This window comes from Struthio camelus, chromosome 24, assembly GCF_040807025.1.
Source record: "Struthio camelus isolate bStrCam1 chromosome 24, bStrCam1.hap1, whole genome shotgun sequence".
Classification (NCBI taxonomy): Eukaryota; Metazoa; Chordata; class Aves; order Struthioniformes; family Struthionidae; genus Struthio; species Struthio camelus.
In genome coordinates, this window is record NC_090965.1 from 4,901,784 (window position 1) to 4,918,417 (window position 16,634).

Sequence of the window (16,634 nt, forward strand, 5' to 3'; positions counted from 1 at the left end):
GTTGGGAGGTCGAAGGAGACGGGGACGGAGCTCCCAGCTGCGTCGGGGAGTGCGGCGCCTGCCCTCGGCCTGAAAGGCCGCTGGCCCCTGCCCCGCCGAGCGCTGCCCGTGCTGCCAGCGGGCCTCTCTGGAGGAGGGACGATCCCCGACCTGGGCTTACCGCCCTGGTGCTCCCCGCCGGGCCGGGCTGACACGTCCTCCCCTGGCTTGCCCGGCCCGGTGCCCCCCGGGTCAGCACGGCCGGGGCCGGGCTATTTGCTTCCTGCGGGCGGGCGCCAGCCGCCCGGGGCCGAGGGCTGCGGGTGGGAAGCCGCGGGGCCGCGCGTCCACGTCCCCGCCGGGGCCATCTCGGCAGGACGCAGAGGTTCCCCCTTCCTCCGCTTGTTGCTGCTGTTCCTGTGGGAAAAGGCAGCGGGCCGAGGGGCCGGGGCCGAGCGTGTGAAAGGCAGAGCCTTGTCGCCAATAAAACTGTCCAAACAGTGTCTCAAGAAAGTGCTTTTCTAATCCGGAGTTGTTTTTCTCAGGCATTTGGACTTTTACTTTATTTTTGTGTGTGCCTTTTGCTGTTTTCTCTGAGAGACGGACCTCTTGGTCATTAGTTTAAGATGACTAATTAAAAAGAACACCACCACCAGCAACAGAACCCCAAACCAACAACTGAACTGTGTGGTCTGGAAGCTGTTTGCGTTGGCGTGGGGGCCGATGAGGGGACCTCGGTGTCGGCGGAGCTGGGGCCGATGGCGCAAGGTGGGACGAGCGTGGCCGGAGCCAGGTTGCGAGGCCCGGAGCGAGGACCCCTTGGCATCATCCTGCCTCTGCTGGCCATGATGCTTTTGGCCTTCCCTGCTAGGACCTGGGTTTGACTCCGGTTTCTCAAAGGCTTGAGAGGCCCCGTGGCTCGCCAGGTTTCTGGGCCAGCGCTGTCACTCTGCCTCTCCGTCCTGAGCTTTTCTGCTGTCGCTCGGCCCTGGAGTGATCCCAGTTGCGTGACGCTTGTCTGAGCATTGAAAAGCAACTGTCCTGCATAAGTGTTTCCTCTCGGAGAGCAGGTCTGGGGCCCTGCCAGCTGCTGCAGGGCTTGTGCCATGAGTTGATCTGAGTCCTTGTAGAAGGAGCAGAAACCCTTTGACAGGTCTTGTCAGCAGCTGCAGGAGCTGTTTCAGGCTGCGCAGAGCGTGCGGTTGTCCTCAGCAAGCAAATCAACCTCGCGAGGCCTCGAGGACCTTCAAGGAGCGGCAGCCGAAGGAGCGTGGGTCTGGGTAAGTCCTCAGATCCTCTCCTGGATGATGCCCGAGCTGGGAACCTCGTCGCTGCAGCCCCCCCAGCAGCTGAGTTTGCTGCGGATCGTGGGCAGTGGGCAGGAGGACAAGTCTCCTTCCACCTCCCTGCAAGTCTCCTTCCAGCCCCCTGCAGACCAGGCTGCTCACAACAAAGTTTTGACCCGCTCCAACTCTTCCCCTCCCCCCCCACCTTAATTACTGTTAAATGTCTGATGGGGTGGAACAAATGTAATTACTTTGGGGGGAGCTTAATTACCTGCTTTTATTGCCCACGCTTTGTTACAATCGATGGCTACTGGCACCTTCAACTCCTCATCCGCGTAGGGCAGGAGAGCAGACCCCTCCCGGGGGAGACCCGCGTCCCGGGCACAATCCTGGGGTAGTCTGATACCAGGCCCCAATCCTGCAAGGTGCTGAGCGCCCTCTCCTCCCCCTGCTCAGACCCTGCTCCTCAGGGTGCCCGTTCCCTCCGCCAGCGTTGTTGCTCCTCGCAGCTGGAAACGTCAGCCCGGCTCCGGATGAAAGCCCAGCTCCCGCCGGGCGCGTTGCAAACGTCACCCCCTCTCCTCCCGCGGGAAGGGGGCTCTCGGCTCCCCCGCAGGCCTGAGCATCCTGCCGCTTCCCTGGAGGTCTCGGCCGCGGCGCCGCCGGCTCCGTCGCGGCGCCCCGTGGGGACCTGCTGGCACCTTCCCGCCTCCCTCCGAGCAGCAACGTCCCCGTTTGCGGAGCAGCGGCCGAGCTGCCTCTGCGGCCGGCTCCCGTCCTGGCGGCCCCCGCGGGCCACGGTGTAGCCGTCCTCTAGCAACACCGCGAGGCTTTTGGAGAGCCTGAAGTACGCCAGAGCGCGGGGTTTTTTTGGGCATTTCTCCTCTCCCAAGCGAAGCAGGTAGGGAGGTGACGTGGGCAGCGGCGTTGCTTCCCCAGGCCACCGCGTTCAGCATAACGACCAGCGACCGACCGCGTCTGCCAGCATCCTCTGCTGCGGCTGAGATCCAGCTCCGGGAACGGCGGCCTAAACGAGTCCTGCCACTAAAAGCAAACGAGGGGAGATAAATCGGGGGGGGGGGGGAATAAAGTCAAGAGGAAACGGGGGGGGGGGGTGTGTGGAGGAGAACAGAAGCCCCTGGAGCTGGGGGGGGGGGGGTCACTCGGCAATGCAGGCGTCCACACTGAGGGGCTGCCGGCCAGGAGGAGGAGGAGGAAGGAGGAGGAAGGTCTCGGGTACCAGCAGTGGGTCCCGTGGCACGGTGCCCCCCCCCCCCCCCCCAAACCCAGGCAGAGGCCCTGCTCCAGGGACGCCTGGGCCCCACGCGCCCTCCCTGCTCGCAGGCACCGCCAGGGACCTGGGCAGGGCCGGGGGGGGGGGGGTGGGACCTGCAGCGGGGGGACGTGGCCCCGCACAGGGCTGGGGATGTCTGCACCCCTGCTGGGCCGGTGCAGCCCCCTCCTGCGGGCAGCCGCCCCACAGGGGCAGTGGGGCCCCAGGTGCCCCCCCCCCGCCATCCCTGTGCCCACTGCTCGCCCACCTGCTCTGCCCCCCCCAGCCCTCAGGACGGTAAAGCCCCCCTGCACCCCCCCCACCCCCCCCAAATAGCGACAAGCCCCCCCCCCCCACCCCCCCCACCCCAGGCCCCCTCGGGCCGAGCCAGCCTGCGGCAGTTGCGGACCAGGCCAGCGGCTGCTCTCTGAAATCTCCTTCCCTTGCTTGCTCTTTCTCCCTGCAATTCGACCTTGCTCCCATGCACACTTTTAATAGTCCCAAATTGGTCTCATGCTGGCTAATGGCACGTGCCCCCCCCCCCCCGCCCTCCATCCACACATCCATCCCTCCCTCCATCCACTTGTTCACCCCGCCAGCCATCCCAGCCACCCATCCACTCATCCATCCCTCCACCCATCCACCCATCCATCCCTCCACCAACCCATCCATCCACCCATCCATCCCATCCACTTATCCATCCATCCACCCATCCATCCCTCCACCCATCCATCCCTCCACCAACCCATCCATCCACCCATCCATCCCATCCACTTATCCATCCCTCCACCCATCCATCCCTCCACCCATCCATCCCTCCACCAACCCATCCATCCACCCATCCATCCCATCCACTTATCCACTCATCCATCCCTCCACCCATCCATCCCTCCACCAACCCATCCTTCCATCCATCCCCCCACTGATCCATTGCCCCCTTCCCCCCATCCATCCTGCCCCCTCATCCCTCCCTCCATCCACTTCTCTTTCCACCCCGCCATCTCGATTTCCCCACCTTTCTCCATCCCCCACCAATCTCCCCCCCCCCCCCCCCCCCCCCCCCCGTCTCTGGCTGTCTGGGCTCCCGTCCCTCCATCGGTCCCCGTCCGGTGCTCCGGCCTCCTGGCAGATCGCCAGCCGGCCGCGGTGCGGGATGGAGCCGTGCGAGGAGGGGGAGCGGTGCGCCCTGCTCGTCGCCTGCTCGGGCTGGAGCTGCGCCAGACCCAGGCCGTGGCCCCCCCCCCCCCCCCCCCGGGCTCCCTCCCAGCTGCTCCGGCTTCATCACGCTCTTACTGCCCTTCTCTTTAAATTAAATCCACATAGAGATACAGGGAAGCTTTTTTTTCTTTTAAATCATCTGATTCCAGACAAGTCCAAACACCGTTTCCGAGCCGCAGCTTCGGTTTGCCTGGCAGGAGGAAGAAATAACTTTGCGCCGCCCCGACCGGCGCCGGAGGAACGAAAGTTGGCGCTTCAGCAAGTGCAGCCGCCTGCACCAACCGTGTTTTATTTAGCGATTCCAATGGCCCCATTTAAATAGGTTAGCACGGCAATTCCCTTTCTGCGGCGTTAAATGCCGGAGCCGTGAAGCAACCTCCCCGGCCTCCCCGCGGAGGCTCCCGCACCCGCGGCCCTGGGCTGCGGCTCTGGGCGAGGGGCCCTTGCCGCTACCCAAATTCCCAGGCCAAGCTGCGACGCGCCTTTCCAGCGCCATCGAGCTGGTGCCGCCGTCCTACCACAGCTCCGTTATGTCTTTGTCGCCAACCGCTCAGATGACCCTTTTGCCCGATGGACGTCGGCGCGGGAGAGTGGCAGCTGCTCGCCGCGTCCCCCGAGGCTTGTACAACAGGCTGCTTGTTTGCTCCGGCCAGACGGGGACCTGATTAGCCAGAAAATTAGGATTTAAAGTTTAACCTTATGCTTCTGAGAATGAGCTGGGTTTGTTCTGTTCTGTTTTTCCTGGAGGAACTCATTTAAGAAAAACGCCTACGGGTGGGAGATGAGCTGAGCGGGACGGTGCCAGCAACAAAGTCAATAAACTGGAGAGAAAAACTCACTTTTGCACCCTTGGCGGGAGCAGGGTATGAGATGCTGGTGGCGCGATAATGGGCGTTTCTCTAAGGGAAAATACCTGTTTGATGCAAGCGGATGGGGAGTTTCGAAGCCCAGCTCGGCTCCGGCCCGGCCGCGCCGGTTTTGCACGCCGCTCGGCGGGGAGCGGGGAGCGCACGTCGGCCGCGTCCGTGTTGGCTGGCAGCTTCGCCTCCGGCTTGTCACGCGCTGACCCGGTCCTGACTCGCAAACGCTGCAAAACCGTTTATGCTATTAAAAAAAAAAAAGCTCATAAGCATTTCCACAAAATGCAGTAAATAAATGGGGGGGGGGGGGGGGGAACGATCCAGCATTTCCAGACGCACGAGGGACTTCAGAAAGTCCCGCTCAGCGCTGCCGCATCCCCGCTGAGTAACTACAGCGCGTTTGGCAGCGGAGCATCATCCGCCAAACACTGCGCGGCGCTAAAGAAGCGATCGTACGGCTGGAGGGCTCCGGCTCTGCTCCCGCCTCCCTGCCCGCCGGTCCTTCCTCATCCTCATCCTCACCTTCCTCTCCTCTCCCTCCAGACGGGCCTTTCCTCCCTGTCTCCTTCCTTCCCGGGGCCAGAGCAGCTGGGCACGCTCCTGTCCCGCTCGGCTTATTTGCATTACATGTATATGCAACGGCTATATAAAAAGTGCTAATTGCGCTCGTGTATAATTATAATTAACACGCAGGGAGCGCTGCCCCCTGGTCGGCACTCGTGGCTGGAAAAAAGCCTCGTCCTCAGCGTGTGATGAGCGCTCGCTCCACGGAGACCTGCCCCCCGCTGAACGCAGCGCTTCCCCGGGAAATCAAACTTCTCCATTGGAGAGTTTTACCTGCGCGACTGCAAATTCACGACCGCTTGGGACCCAGGGGAGAGCCGGCGGCGATGCCCATCGCGCCCGCGGCGGGCGGCGGCAGCCGCCGTCCAGCTCAAAACCCGGCGGGTTTGGAGGCTGCTCTTGAGGGTTAGCGGGGAAAAAAGAAAAGGCGTTGCGCAGGAGGGAGATGCTCGCCTCCGGCGCGCCCGCAGAAAACCCACCTGCGGCGGCGGCAGAAAACGCGGTGAAACGGGGTCCCGGCGAGCGGAAAGGGCCGCCGCTCCGACGGCTGCGGCTTCCCGTGCCGGCGGCGCGGTCGGATGCGCCTGGACCCGAGCGACCCTGCGGAAAGGGAAGGCAGGAGGCGAGACAGGGCGGCCGGGAGGAGCGGCTCTCCGGCGAGCCCCACGGAGGGAAGGAGGCTCCGGCAGCCCGGACGGCAGGACGACACCACCACGGCCTCTTTTTCTTTTTTCTTTTTTATACATTAGAACATTTATTTCTCAGAGAGAAAATATAGTCTCAGACAGTCAGATTATAGTAGGTAAAATTAGCTTTTTTTTTTTCTTTTTCTTTACAAGCATAGATTTTCTTATTACCTCTCTTATACCATCTGATATAAACAATTCTAGAAAGCAAATAAACTCACTTTCTACAATAAATAGAGCGATCTGTGCTTTACAGCAGACTGACAGTAACGTTTAGGTCCCGTAGCAACAGCAGGATATTAGCCAATTCAAATTCTAAAATGTCATTTAAAAAAACAAACAAACCAACAAACGAACAAAGAAAACCGAAACCCCAAATCCCGAGATCTTAAAACATATACACAGGTCACAAGTCCACAGCTGAGCTACCACCTGGAAAAGTGTATGTTCCTTTAAATAAATTACACTGTGTGCATATAAAAGACCCAGCAACACAACTGAGGACTTCAAGAATGGTGACAACAGGTCTAAATAATTTAGAACGATATTTTACAACTATGTACACAATGTCCTTCCCCAGCCACACTCCATAGGCATTATTATTATTATAATTATTATTTTTACAAAATCCTATGCCCCATCTCTATATGTTACAGGTATCTTCCTTAAAGTGTGGTTCCATGTCCCAAAGTATAAGAAGTGGTATTTTAAAAAAGTAGACCAAGTAGAAATGGCAGTGATTACTCCCCGCTATTCACTATTATTATTATTATTTATTATTATTTTGACCCCACATTCTCTTTAGTATGAAAAAGTTAAAATAATAAAAAAATACTGAGTTAAAAAGCGAAATGATGATATTCAATCTACAATCTTGCCCTGCACCTTTGGTTCTTAAAATGGAAAAGCAAAAAGGGAGACACAACAGAAGAGAGCTGAGAAATTATAAGTCCTTGGCTAACAGAAAAGCTTTTGTCACCAGTTTCCAAACACCAGTTGACCCTGTTTTTGCAATGCAAACCCAAAAAAGCCAGGGGTTATCTGCAGAGCTGGATTCGGTTGCTTTTTAACGGATGACAAAGCTGGAGCCCCACACACCAGGGAAGAGAGATGTGCGCGTGAGAGAAGGCGAAAAGGCAAAATGGTTGTGTGCTCTAGTTAGTGCTTGGTTTCAACCCAAACCGAGCCGGAGGAAAACTTACTTTAAAGAGGCAGAAAAAAGAAAAGGGAAGAAAGGAAGAGGAGCCTTACACCAAATGTGCATAAAACGACACAAAAGATGCATCTCCCTCCAACCCTGATCAACCTCAGTGCCTGCAAAGCTGCTCCAGCTCCTCAGACACCTCCAAAGTTAGTTTTGTTTCTTCAGAAAGAAAGTTATCATCTTTGCTTAGACTCAATACTGCACTGAACTGTGATATGAAATGTTACTGGAACAAGCACAGTCACAGAAATCAGGATTTAAAGGTGAAACTAGCAAATAAACCTCCAGGACATACGCGCACACACCAGGTAATCCTTTTTTCATATTTAAAGCTCTGCGCATCTGTGCATGTAAGTATGTGTGCAGCGGAGGGGAAAGTTACCAAAATATCTCAAATCTTCTCTAAACGCAGCGCGAGAAATCCGACACGAAACCACCACGTACGCAGGCAGGCAGCGGCAAGGCTAACGCCTGCCTGCGGGTTTTGTAAGGTGGTGGGACAATCAACGTCATTTAGAAAAACCAAATAAAAAGGCCAATGACGGTCAGGGTAAATTTGGCACGAGAGAGTCCAGTTGGAGTTTCACTAACGGATCCTGGTTCGTTAATACGGCGGCGCCGGGCTCCCGAAATCCCAAAGGCCCCGGGGAGGCAGGGCGCGCGAGGCTGGAGCATCCGAGCGCCGCGGCCGCCCTCACCCGGCACCTTGTCCTGCTGTCTCGCTCCCGGCCCTGGGGGACCAGACATTTCACGCTCCTGCCAGCTCTTCGGCGAGACACATTCAGAAAGAAGCTGGGCAGGCTTTTTTGGCACGTAGCAGGGTCTTTCTGGGAGCGCTGGACAGCCGCTGGGAACGGCGCCTCTCGCGCAGGGCCGCGGGCAGTGCAGCAGCCGCCCCGCTCCCCGCCGGCGGGGCGTCCCCCGGCCGCGCGGCGGGCGGCAAGGTCCGCTCGGCCGCCGCGGCGAGCGCCGGGCTTGGAGGGGGACAAGAAAAAAAAAGGCCGGGCGAGCGATTCTGCTCCCCCCGCTCCCCCCTACAGATAATTGGACGTCACGAAGGGATGATCTCCCCGCACGCGGCTCATGTGGATCATGGCTCGGTCGTATGCCACCTGGACAGACTTGCGGATGCTGGTTTTGCGGCCTTCCATCATCTTCAGCTTGTCCACCGTGTCGTCCACGCCGAGGGGGTAGACTTTGTCACGGGGAAGCCACTGCCTGCAACGCAAAGGAGAGCGATAAACCCCGGCAGAGAGGCTCGAGAGAGGCACCCGGAAAGCGGAGCAAACACCCAGAGGCCGCCCGTCCCTTGGTCCTACGCCTGGGCTCGCTGCAGGAGGGGACCGCTCAGATCTGCCTGGCTCTAATAACTTGCACAGCAGCGAGAGGGAAAGGAGCTTGTCCCAAGAGTTCCCAAGACGCGGCCAAGTCCGCCGACTCCTCCACCTTTCCCCATTAGTATCTGGTTGGCATCTCCTCCCAGGGAGCTGCTACATTCGCGTGATTTATTTGCTTATGATTAACTCCCCACAAGGGTGCTACTAATGCTTAAATGCCGGCATTTGACCAGAATGCACGGAAGTTAACATCTGCAGCCAAAATGCCTTCCTACGTGAGCGCAAACTTCTCTCCTCTGTCTTCACTCAAACCTTTCAGTCCTCCTCAGAGCTCCAGGTGACACTTGGAAACTCCTGCATCCCACAGAGCGGCAAAAGCAGGCGCTGCCATGGTGGAAAGGAAGTTCTCAGCACCAAGAAAGCCTGCCTCCTTCCTGCAAGCACCAGGACTCGGGGGAGCACAACTACCTGAGTGTCATCCAGAAACTGGCAGTTTCCAGGAGACAAGTCCCAAGCTCAAGTTGACACCAACTGACTGATGACTTAAATTGCCAGTGCTTTGCCCATACCAAGCTTTTCTCGTGTGGGCATTAGCACGGGTTAGCTAGCACGTTTGGAAACGCGCCGTCTTTCCTAACGAAGTCCAGCCCCTGGGCGTCAAGTCTCAGGCACTGCTGGCTTGGTTCAACGCATCTCCCAGCTGGCCCACGCTGAGAGCCCAGGGCAGCTCAACTCATCTTCGTCACAAAGATCAGCAGCCAAGTTCTGCTCTCGTGACATTTCTGCAGCTTCACTGAAGTCAGCAGAACTTGGATCTGGCGCTAAGAAGGGTTTTACGGCTTTCCTGCGAAAGTCTAGCTTCCAACAAATTGCAACCAGTGATCTAAGAAGCAGCCGCTTAAAAGAGTAAACATCCACCAAAGCCCTGGAGGATGGCTTCGATAAGGGTTGGGCAAAGCGGAGCAAATACTGATTTTTATTGGGAAGGTGGTTACAATTACGAGCTCGCATTTAGATTTTTCAAAGCGGCTGACTACAGCAACAGGAAGCGTGGCGCTGCCATCGATTTTCAGCTAAAAATCCTTAGTGCCGCTTTGACGAACATGCGCTGCATCAAGTGGTGCTGGTCATCAGGGAAACCGAAACAATGCAGCCTGCTAATGAAAAGCTACAGGAGTGTAGCCCTCGACATCTCTCCTTCCCCCAGAGGATGCGAAAATACTGAAGTGCTGCAAACTTCTCGGCTCGCCGAGAAGACGGCATGTGCTCTTCCTCTGCCTGGTTTGCATCCTTGCCTCCATCTGTTTAACAGTACAAAACACTGCAGCAGCACAGAAGCGCAGGAAGCGATGCTCCACTTTGCTGCTTTTCTTGCCGCTTTCTTTTTTTGGCTCTGCTTTCTCCCCGTGACGCACCTTCCCTCTGGCAGTGACCCAGCCTCTGGGCAACATTCGTCTCCTTCCTCTAGCCCTCGCTCTGCCCCAGCCCTCTTGGGAAAGGCTCTGCCAGGGCTGCCCGGCCACAACCTCATTCGAACCCCTTGCAGAAAGGCAGGCAACGGCCTTCTGCAGGAGACTAGGGAGGAGAAGGGCTCACGAAGCGCCATGAGGCTCCTTCCAAACTCTTGGCGTCTTATTCTGTAGAGGTATCTTATTCTATAGAGGCAGCAGCAGAAGAGGCGACTCCACTGCCTCCTCCGTTCCCGTGTGTGCCCCAACCACCCAATGCCTGCTTTATCTGCAGGACGAGCTCTCCGGAGCTGTGATCCCAGGTGCACACAGACGTTACCTCCCATGTGACAATTTATGTGCGCAGTTCCTGTCCCCACATGGCATCTGCTGGTTCAATCACCCAGCTCGTTTGCAGCGTGACTGCCTGTCTCATTACGGGGACTCACCTCTTCCAGCATAATGCACCGACTTTACAAGCTTCCCGGGGTTTCACATATTGATCTCAAAGCCTTATTGCTCGTTGTTAAGGCGCTTTGCTGGTTTGTGGCTTATTACATCTGGCTGGGTTTTTGTTACTGCATGAGTCTGGTAAGCTACTGATACTAAAATCAGCAGATTTAGTCTGTCCAGGACAGAATGATAACAATCATTGAGATATCTTGCTTGCCCTGAACCAGATGCTTATACCCACATTTTTCCATCTTAAAACAAATAGCTGGATTTGAAAACTGCAGGTACTCGGCACCTCTGAAAAATCAGGCTGCTAGTTTAGGTCTAAATATGGAATAAACCTAACGTTTTGAAAAGGTTACCCTGGAGATTTTGGGCAAATCTCTTCTGCAGCAGTGGAACCGGCTGCTGAGTCTGCTTGTGTTTTAAAGTCAAAGGCTCTAATTTGCTGCCGATTTTGACTATTAAACTGGTTCTTTACATGCCTTGGTATTTTTGTGGTGATGTGGCCCCCGGGTGAAGCATGTTGTACTGGTGGACATGTAAGCAGAGCATCTGATTGTCATGCTCCTGGGCCAGGGAAAAGCAGGCTGTCTTCCTCATTCAGACTTTCTTTGACTGCTGCATATTTAAGTAAGTAAGTCCTCCAATTTACATGCAACATAATAATAATCCCTGCACGCTCCTGTATACCAAAGATTTTGTTAAATCTCCCTTCTCTCCCGCGGCACTCACCACAGGCCCCAGCCTGTCTGCACACACTCACCAGGTTCTCTTGTTGTCAAAGAAAAGGACAAGGAAGAGCTTTTCGCCCGCCTCCGTCTGCCTCTGCTCCCCCAACTTCAACACGTCCATGGGCGGGACGGGGATGGGCACTCCATTGTGGAGCAAACCCTCACGCGGCATCTTGGGATCGATTATCTAGTGACACAAGGAAAAGATATTTAAGCACAAAACCCTTCAAGAACGGCAGAGAACACAAAGTTTTTCCTCTTCTTTCAATCTCCATAAGCCAGGCAATTAAGAGCACTCAGGATGGGTAGGCAAAGTTGCCCGCTCCATCTCAGAGGCTCTTTTTAAAGAGCTTTCCTGCCCTCGAGACACTGGCAATGCGGAGACGAAGCCAGTAAGTCAACTAGTCAAGCACCTGATCTTGAGAGGGAAAGGACATAAACATGTGGTTCTGCATGAATGTCGATACATGTACGTTAATCGGTAATTGCGTACAAACCCAGTGTTGCTTGTTCAAAAAAGGGTTTCCCTCCCTCAGTCCAAACTCATACCATAAATGTAACACCACTGCTGCACTCAGCAGGCGTAATGAGATTTCACAACAGCTTCATTCTGGCGTGAGTCAATTTGACTTCCGTGGCATTGCTCAGATTTATGCTGTCATTAGACCAGAATCAGGCCCAATGATTTGAGAGTGTTGACAAGCAACGCCAACTTTACGAGACTAGGGGAATGCAGACTGCAGTCATTTTGGGCAGATGCAGTGACAGATGCCTCAGTTCTCCTCATATGAAGCAGAAACGTCAACGTGTCCAACATTTGTGCTATTAGATCACAGCAGGGGAATGAAACAGCAACAAGTATACACAATACTAGATCTAGTCTTCTCTGCCACCTGACCTTGGCTCCTACTGGCTTGAAAAAGCAGCTTGGCTTTGAGATCGGCCAGCTGTAGGAATTTATTAGGACGCTTCACCACCACAACAGATAGTCCAAAAATAAGGCATTGTTCATAGCAGTGTCACTGCTTAAAACCATGCTAAAGCACAACGTAGCTTTGGCTGTGGCTACAAGGGAATCTAAAAACGCTTTGGCTGGCCAGTGCGGACGGCAGACCAGTGACTGCGCCCTCCGCTGCGCTTCCAGCTAGAGTATGAGCATGGATTCGGCTCGCTCCTCTAGCAGAGCCTGCCCTTCCTGACAGCCTGAAATCCTGCCTGGCCTTGGCTGAGTGTAAATGCTGCGTGGTTTCACGGCTCTGCCGCATGGCTGTAGAGACCTTTGTCATTTCCATGACAACTACACTTGCTTCCACCCGCTGCGGTTTCACGGCAGTCACAAGCACTGTCTATCCTAGCGATCCCAACTATAAAGGCACTTAAGGGGATGGCTGCGGTCATGAAGAAACTACACCGAGAGATGGCAGGAAGATCCACCTCTCAAGGCATACATTTAAAAGTAGCAGAAACAATGAAGCACAGTCAGACTGCCTCCTACTCTTACTTACATACGTATTTCAGGAACCTCTCTCTGTTGCTAACTTAACAAGCATTTAAAAGCCTGCAGTACTAATGACGCTTCCTCACAATAGCTGCACGTGATGTCTTACTTTGGAAGGGAGCATGGTGCTCTTTGAAGCCAAGTTTACGGATTTCATAGCAATAGTCAAATATCCAAAGAGGGAAAAGTATTAAGGAAATACTGTTCAAAGGACTAGGTGCAAAAAACATGCATATATTCTCATATGCTAGTCAAACGTGATTATAGCAAGGGGGTATATATATCACAAGGCCAGCTGGGTACCTATATATGCAATTGCAGGCACTATAGAGGAATATGTATAGGCAGTTAAGACACCAGTGGCATCTGGTTCCTGCCTTTTCAAAATTCAGGTCTTCTCACAGCAACAGTACCAATAACTTTCCCCATACCTGCAGAGCAAACAGGAGAAGAGAGGAAAGCTCTCCTATCCCTGGCACCAAGAGATCCCTGTTTTAGGAATCCTCTCCAATGCTCTGAAACAACGAGCACAGGGAAAATTACCTGTGCAAAGGAAAAAATATGCCCTGCACGCTTTTGAGAAGTTTTCCTTGCTGTCTCTGGCTGTATTGCATGCTAGCACTCTGGTTGGGGCTACCTGCATTGCTGCTACAGACTGAGAGAGACCTCCAGGTACTTACCAAGGCAGGATAGGAGGGATAGCCGCGGCACTTCGCCCACACGAGCTCCAAGGGCTCCAGCTCAGCCTGACTCTCAAAGGACATCAGGAGAGTCCTGCCTAAGGGGTCACAAGGAGACACGGCTTAGGAGGGTCTGTTATTAAACCCCACCTTAGGAGGGGGGTTTAATAACATGAGAAGCCACGCTGTCACCTAACCCAGCCACGACAGCCTGTACAGTCTCAGTAGCAATCAGCTAAGTCAGATGAACTACTGCTACTGTTGTAGTTAAAATATACTGACAATATCTGTGTTTCTTTTAACCTCTTTGCTCCTGCAGCAAGCACAAAGCTGGAATTCCACTTTGTTCAGAACGAACTTGCATTCGCCCAGCTTTTTGTCCCATAAAAACATACATTTAATCACTGATGTGTGCACATATGTATAATTCCAGACCGCTCCTCCTAATTAAGATCTAGAGCAAAATGAAAAGCCGCTTTTGTTTGTAACTATATTCATTATACTTGGCATCCACACCCACAGGTGACAAGATAAGCATTGTATATGCAGTAAGTTTATGCTAAAATTTAGTGTGTAATGGGCTTTATCCTGGCCATGGTGAAAGTCCAGGCTTTTTATAGTTTGCCAGTACAGTCACGTTCTATATTAAGATAAAGTCACATTCTCCTAATTCATGGGTCCAGCACCTAAGCCAATGCATGCATGTAGCATTGGGATGAATTCTTTAATATGGAAATATTCATCAGATTCAGCTCTGGGGTGAATGGCTGCTACATCACAGAAATCAGCCAGGTTATGTAAGCGATGCATTTGGTCCACTAGGCTCCACCAAGCCAAATCCATCCTCAATGGAACTGATGAAGCTCTATCTGAGATTAATTTGGACCATTGTTCACAGAGTTCCTTTTATTCTTCCTAAATACAAATATCCAGACTATTCTGATGTCACATACTTTGGGGCCATTCGATCCCTGCAGGGAATGGCTGGTTCTAGCGGACAGAACTCTATTAGCTATCAGTTTTTTCAAATCTCAGTTAAAAGTGTTGCAAAAGGTCCATTCAAGACATGAATAGTTATTCATGTCTGCTGGCTCCTGGCCCTGGAAAAGGAGGAATCCTCATTAACGTGAATTTTACAGCAGCAGTGCAAGAGAACCTCTGCGTGTGGGGAATGGTCAATACACCGACTTTACCAAAAGTCAGACTGAATCTAGGTAATGCAGAGTACAACCCAAACGAGAGCACTGCCAGAAAATATCATCAGATGCGTCTCTTCACTATTGCATTCCAAATTTCTTTTTCCATTAATGAAATGATGTTAAAACACACAGAACTTTGTCCCTGCTTCTAATTCCCCCTGGAACTGGCCCCTCTCGGTAAGCTTATCTCCAGAGCAGATTGCTGAGCGTGCAGGGTCCCAGATAATCATAGTTCCCAGGGAGACAGGAGCCAGAGTACGGGAACCGCACAGAAGGGCACAGGCGTACCAGGGAGTCAAAGCTGAATTCTGATTTCAGCAACACCACCGTAAACCTGCAATAACTCTATCAATAACACACCGTAACCAAGATGAGAATCTGGTCACACGAGTGCAACGGGTGTATTGCCTTGGGTAGTATTAGGAGAGCGTGACTTAATTATATTGAAGCATAACACAGTCTGACAAAGACGACAATTTCGTTACAAAGACCTTGAAAGCGCTGATAGTAATACGAGAGGGAACAGCTCTAAAGTCATCTCCACAGAGACCCCTCATAATTATGAATTACTGTTTGTATTGCAGCGCCGTTAAAAAGAACTAGTCCCAAACCCAACCAGGAAGAAAACAAGCACCTTTAGGGCACAGGCAACCAGCAAAAGTGAAAGGAGGAAAAACCTTTCATGCAATCACCTAACTTCGTAACAAAGCAAGTGACACTGCATGGGCAGCCTGATCTTGCAATCATGGGAGCTCATGCAAGACAGGAGGACTGGGATCTGCTTCCCCCAGTTCAGATAGGATGTCAGCCCTACGGTAGCGTGGGCCCAAAGCGGGGTGCTCCCCAAAGGGGCTGCTCTGCAGCCTTCCTCACCCGAGCCGCTGTAATCGGAGTCGCCATTCACAGCTTCCAAGAAGGGCACCCGTGAAAGAGCTGGCTTCCCTCGACTTCGCTTGGGGGGCATCAAACCACTGTTAAAAAGAAATGGGAAAGTGGGGCATTAGGAGAAAACACGTTACCCTAGAAAACACAGCCAAGTAAATGGATTCCCCAGCTCTGTTTCAAATACCAGAAGATTACTGGACTGATGCATCCTTGACATGAGAGAAGCGCTGAATACTTGAGCAGAATGTTATCAGTATGTCTGTTCTGGTGTAAGCGCACTGGACATCATCCTGCTTTCTCCAGGAACAATGAAGTGGGCCTAATGAAAAGCTAGCTAGAAACACGGGGAAAAAACCTCAAAGAATTCCTGCCGAAGAGCTGATGCAGCGATGTTTGGAGCTAGCATGAGCTCACCCAGCCGTGCACAGACTTCAAAAGCTGATAGAGCAGCTCTAATATGATTCTAATATATCACCAATTAGGCTCTACCGACCTAAGTCCGGAACATCCTTTTACTTCACTACTGACAAACATTCTGGAAAACAGACCACCTCCATCTCAAGCAATGATATTTTTTGACTTGCCAATACCTGGCGGTAATTTTTTCTTTTATACCATAATACTTTTCTAATAACCAGCCCATTCAGAGGGAATTTGGTGCTGAGAAAGAAAGAGTGGAGAAAAAGCAGTAAACAGAACTGTTCCTAAATAGAATAATTGCATAAGTTATCCATGAGACATCAGCTTGTTTTTAATTCCTTATTTTGTGGATGTCACATAGCTCTAATGTAATTTTTGCTATGTGAATTGCTTGCAATTATTATAATAAGCACTTACATGCCACTTTTCATCTTCAAAGTACTTTACAAACATCAGTTAACAAATCCCCACACTCCCCTGCGAGTTGAGATTTGTCCCCTTCTCTTACACATGGGGAAACCGAGGCAACCGTGGCCCTTTGCACGCTCAGGTAAGGATGGACACAACGCAGCCCATGAGCAACGTCAGGAAAGGAGACGACAACACACCCCTGCTTACGTGCCAGACACCACTCACCCTGCCTGCTGCCTCGACCTTTCAAAGCATTTGCCAAAACATTTAAAGGAAATTATGGCACATTGTGGCTTATCTTTCTAAAAAACTGGCTTTTAAACCAAGCTGTTTGTGAGTTACAAGACCATCTAAAGAAAGACCGCCAGCTCCTGTCGCTTGCTGCTTTGAACCACACACATTTGCTTTTCCAGGAATCGGGCAGGAAGAGCACGAAGAGCCTCCCTAAGTTTGCTCCAGGGCTAAGATGTTCTATGTTAATTTCAATCCAGAATCAGTT

The 16,634-nt window shown here is 52.9% G+C and overlaps 1 protein-coding gene across 7 annotated transcripts in view; it reads right to left on the reverse strand.

The window, feature by feature from the left end:
• Positions 1-3,630: 3,630 nt before the first annotated feature.
• Positions 3,631-16,634, reverse strand: part of BRPF3 (bromodomain and PHD finger containing 3) — a 40,194-nt gene continuing 27,190 nt past the window's right edge. For 5 of the 7 annotated variants that reach the window (XR_011136242.1, XR_011136245.1, XR_011136244.1 and 2 more), the window contains exons 10-15: positions 15,293-15,390; positions 13,221-13,318; positions 11,075-11,229; positions 5,660-8,288; positions 4,670-4,860; positions 3,631-4,417 (exon numbers count right to left, since the gene is read on the reverse strand). Coding sequence is in view for 1 of the 7 variants with exons in the window: in XM_068918641.1 (XP_068774742.1) it covers positions 8,105-8,288; positions 11,075-11,229; positions 13,221-13,318; positions 15,293-15,390 (535 nt within the window). In the remaining 6 variants the exon portion in view is untranslated. Of the gene's footprint in view, positions 4,418-4,669; positions 4,861-5,527; positions 8,289-11,074; positions 11,230-13,220; positions 13,319-15,292; positions 15,391-16,634 lie in introns of those variants that run through there. The other 2 variants (XR_011136243.1, XM_068918641.1) reach the window with 2 other exon arrangements.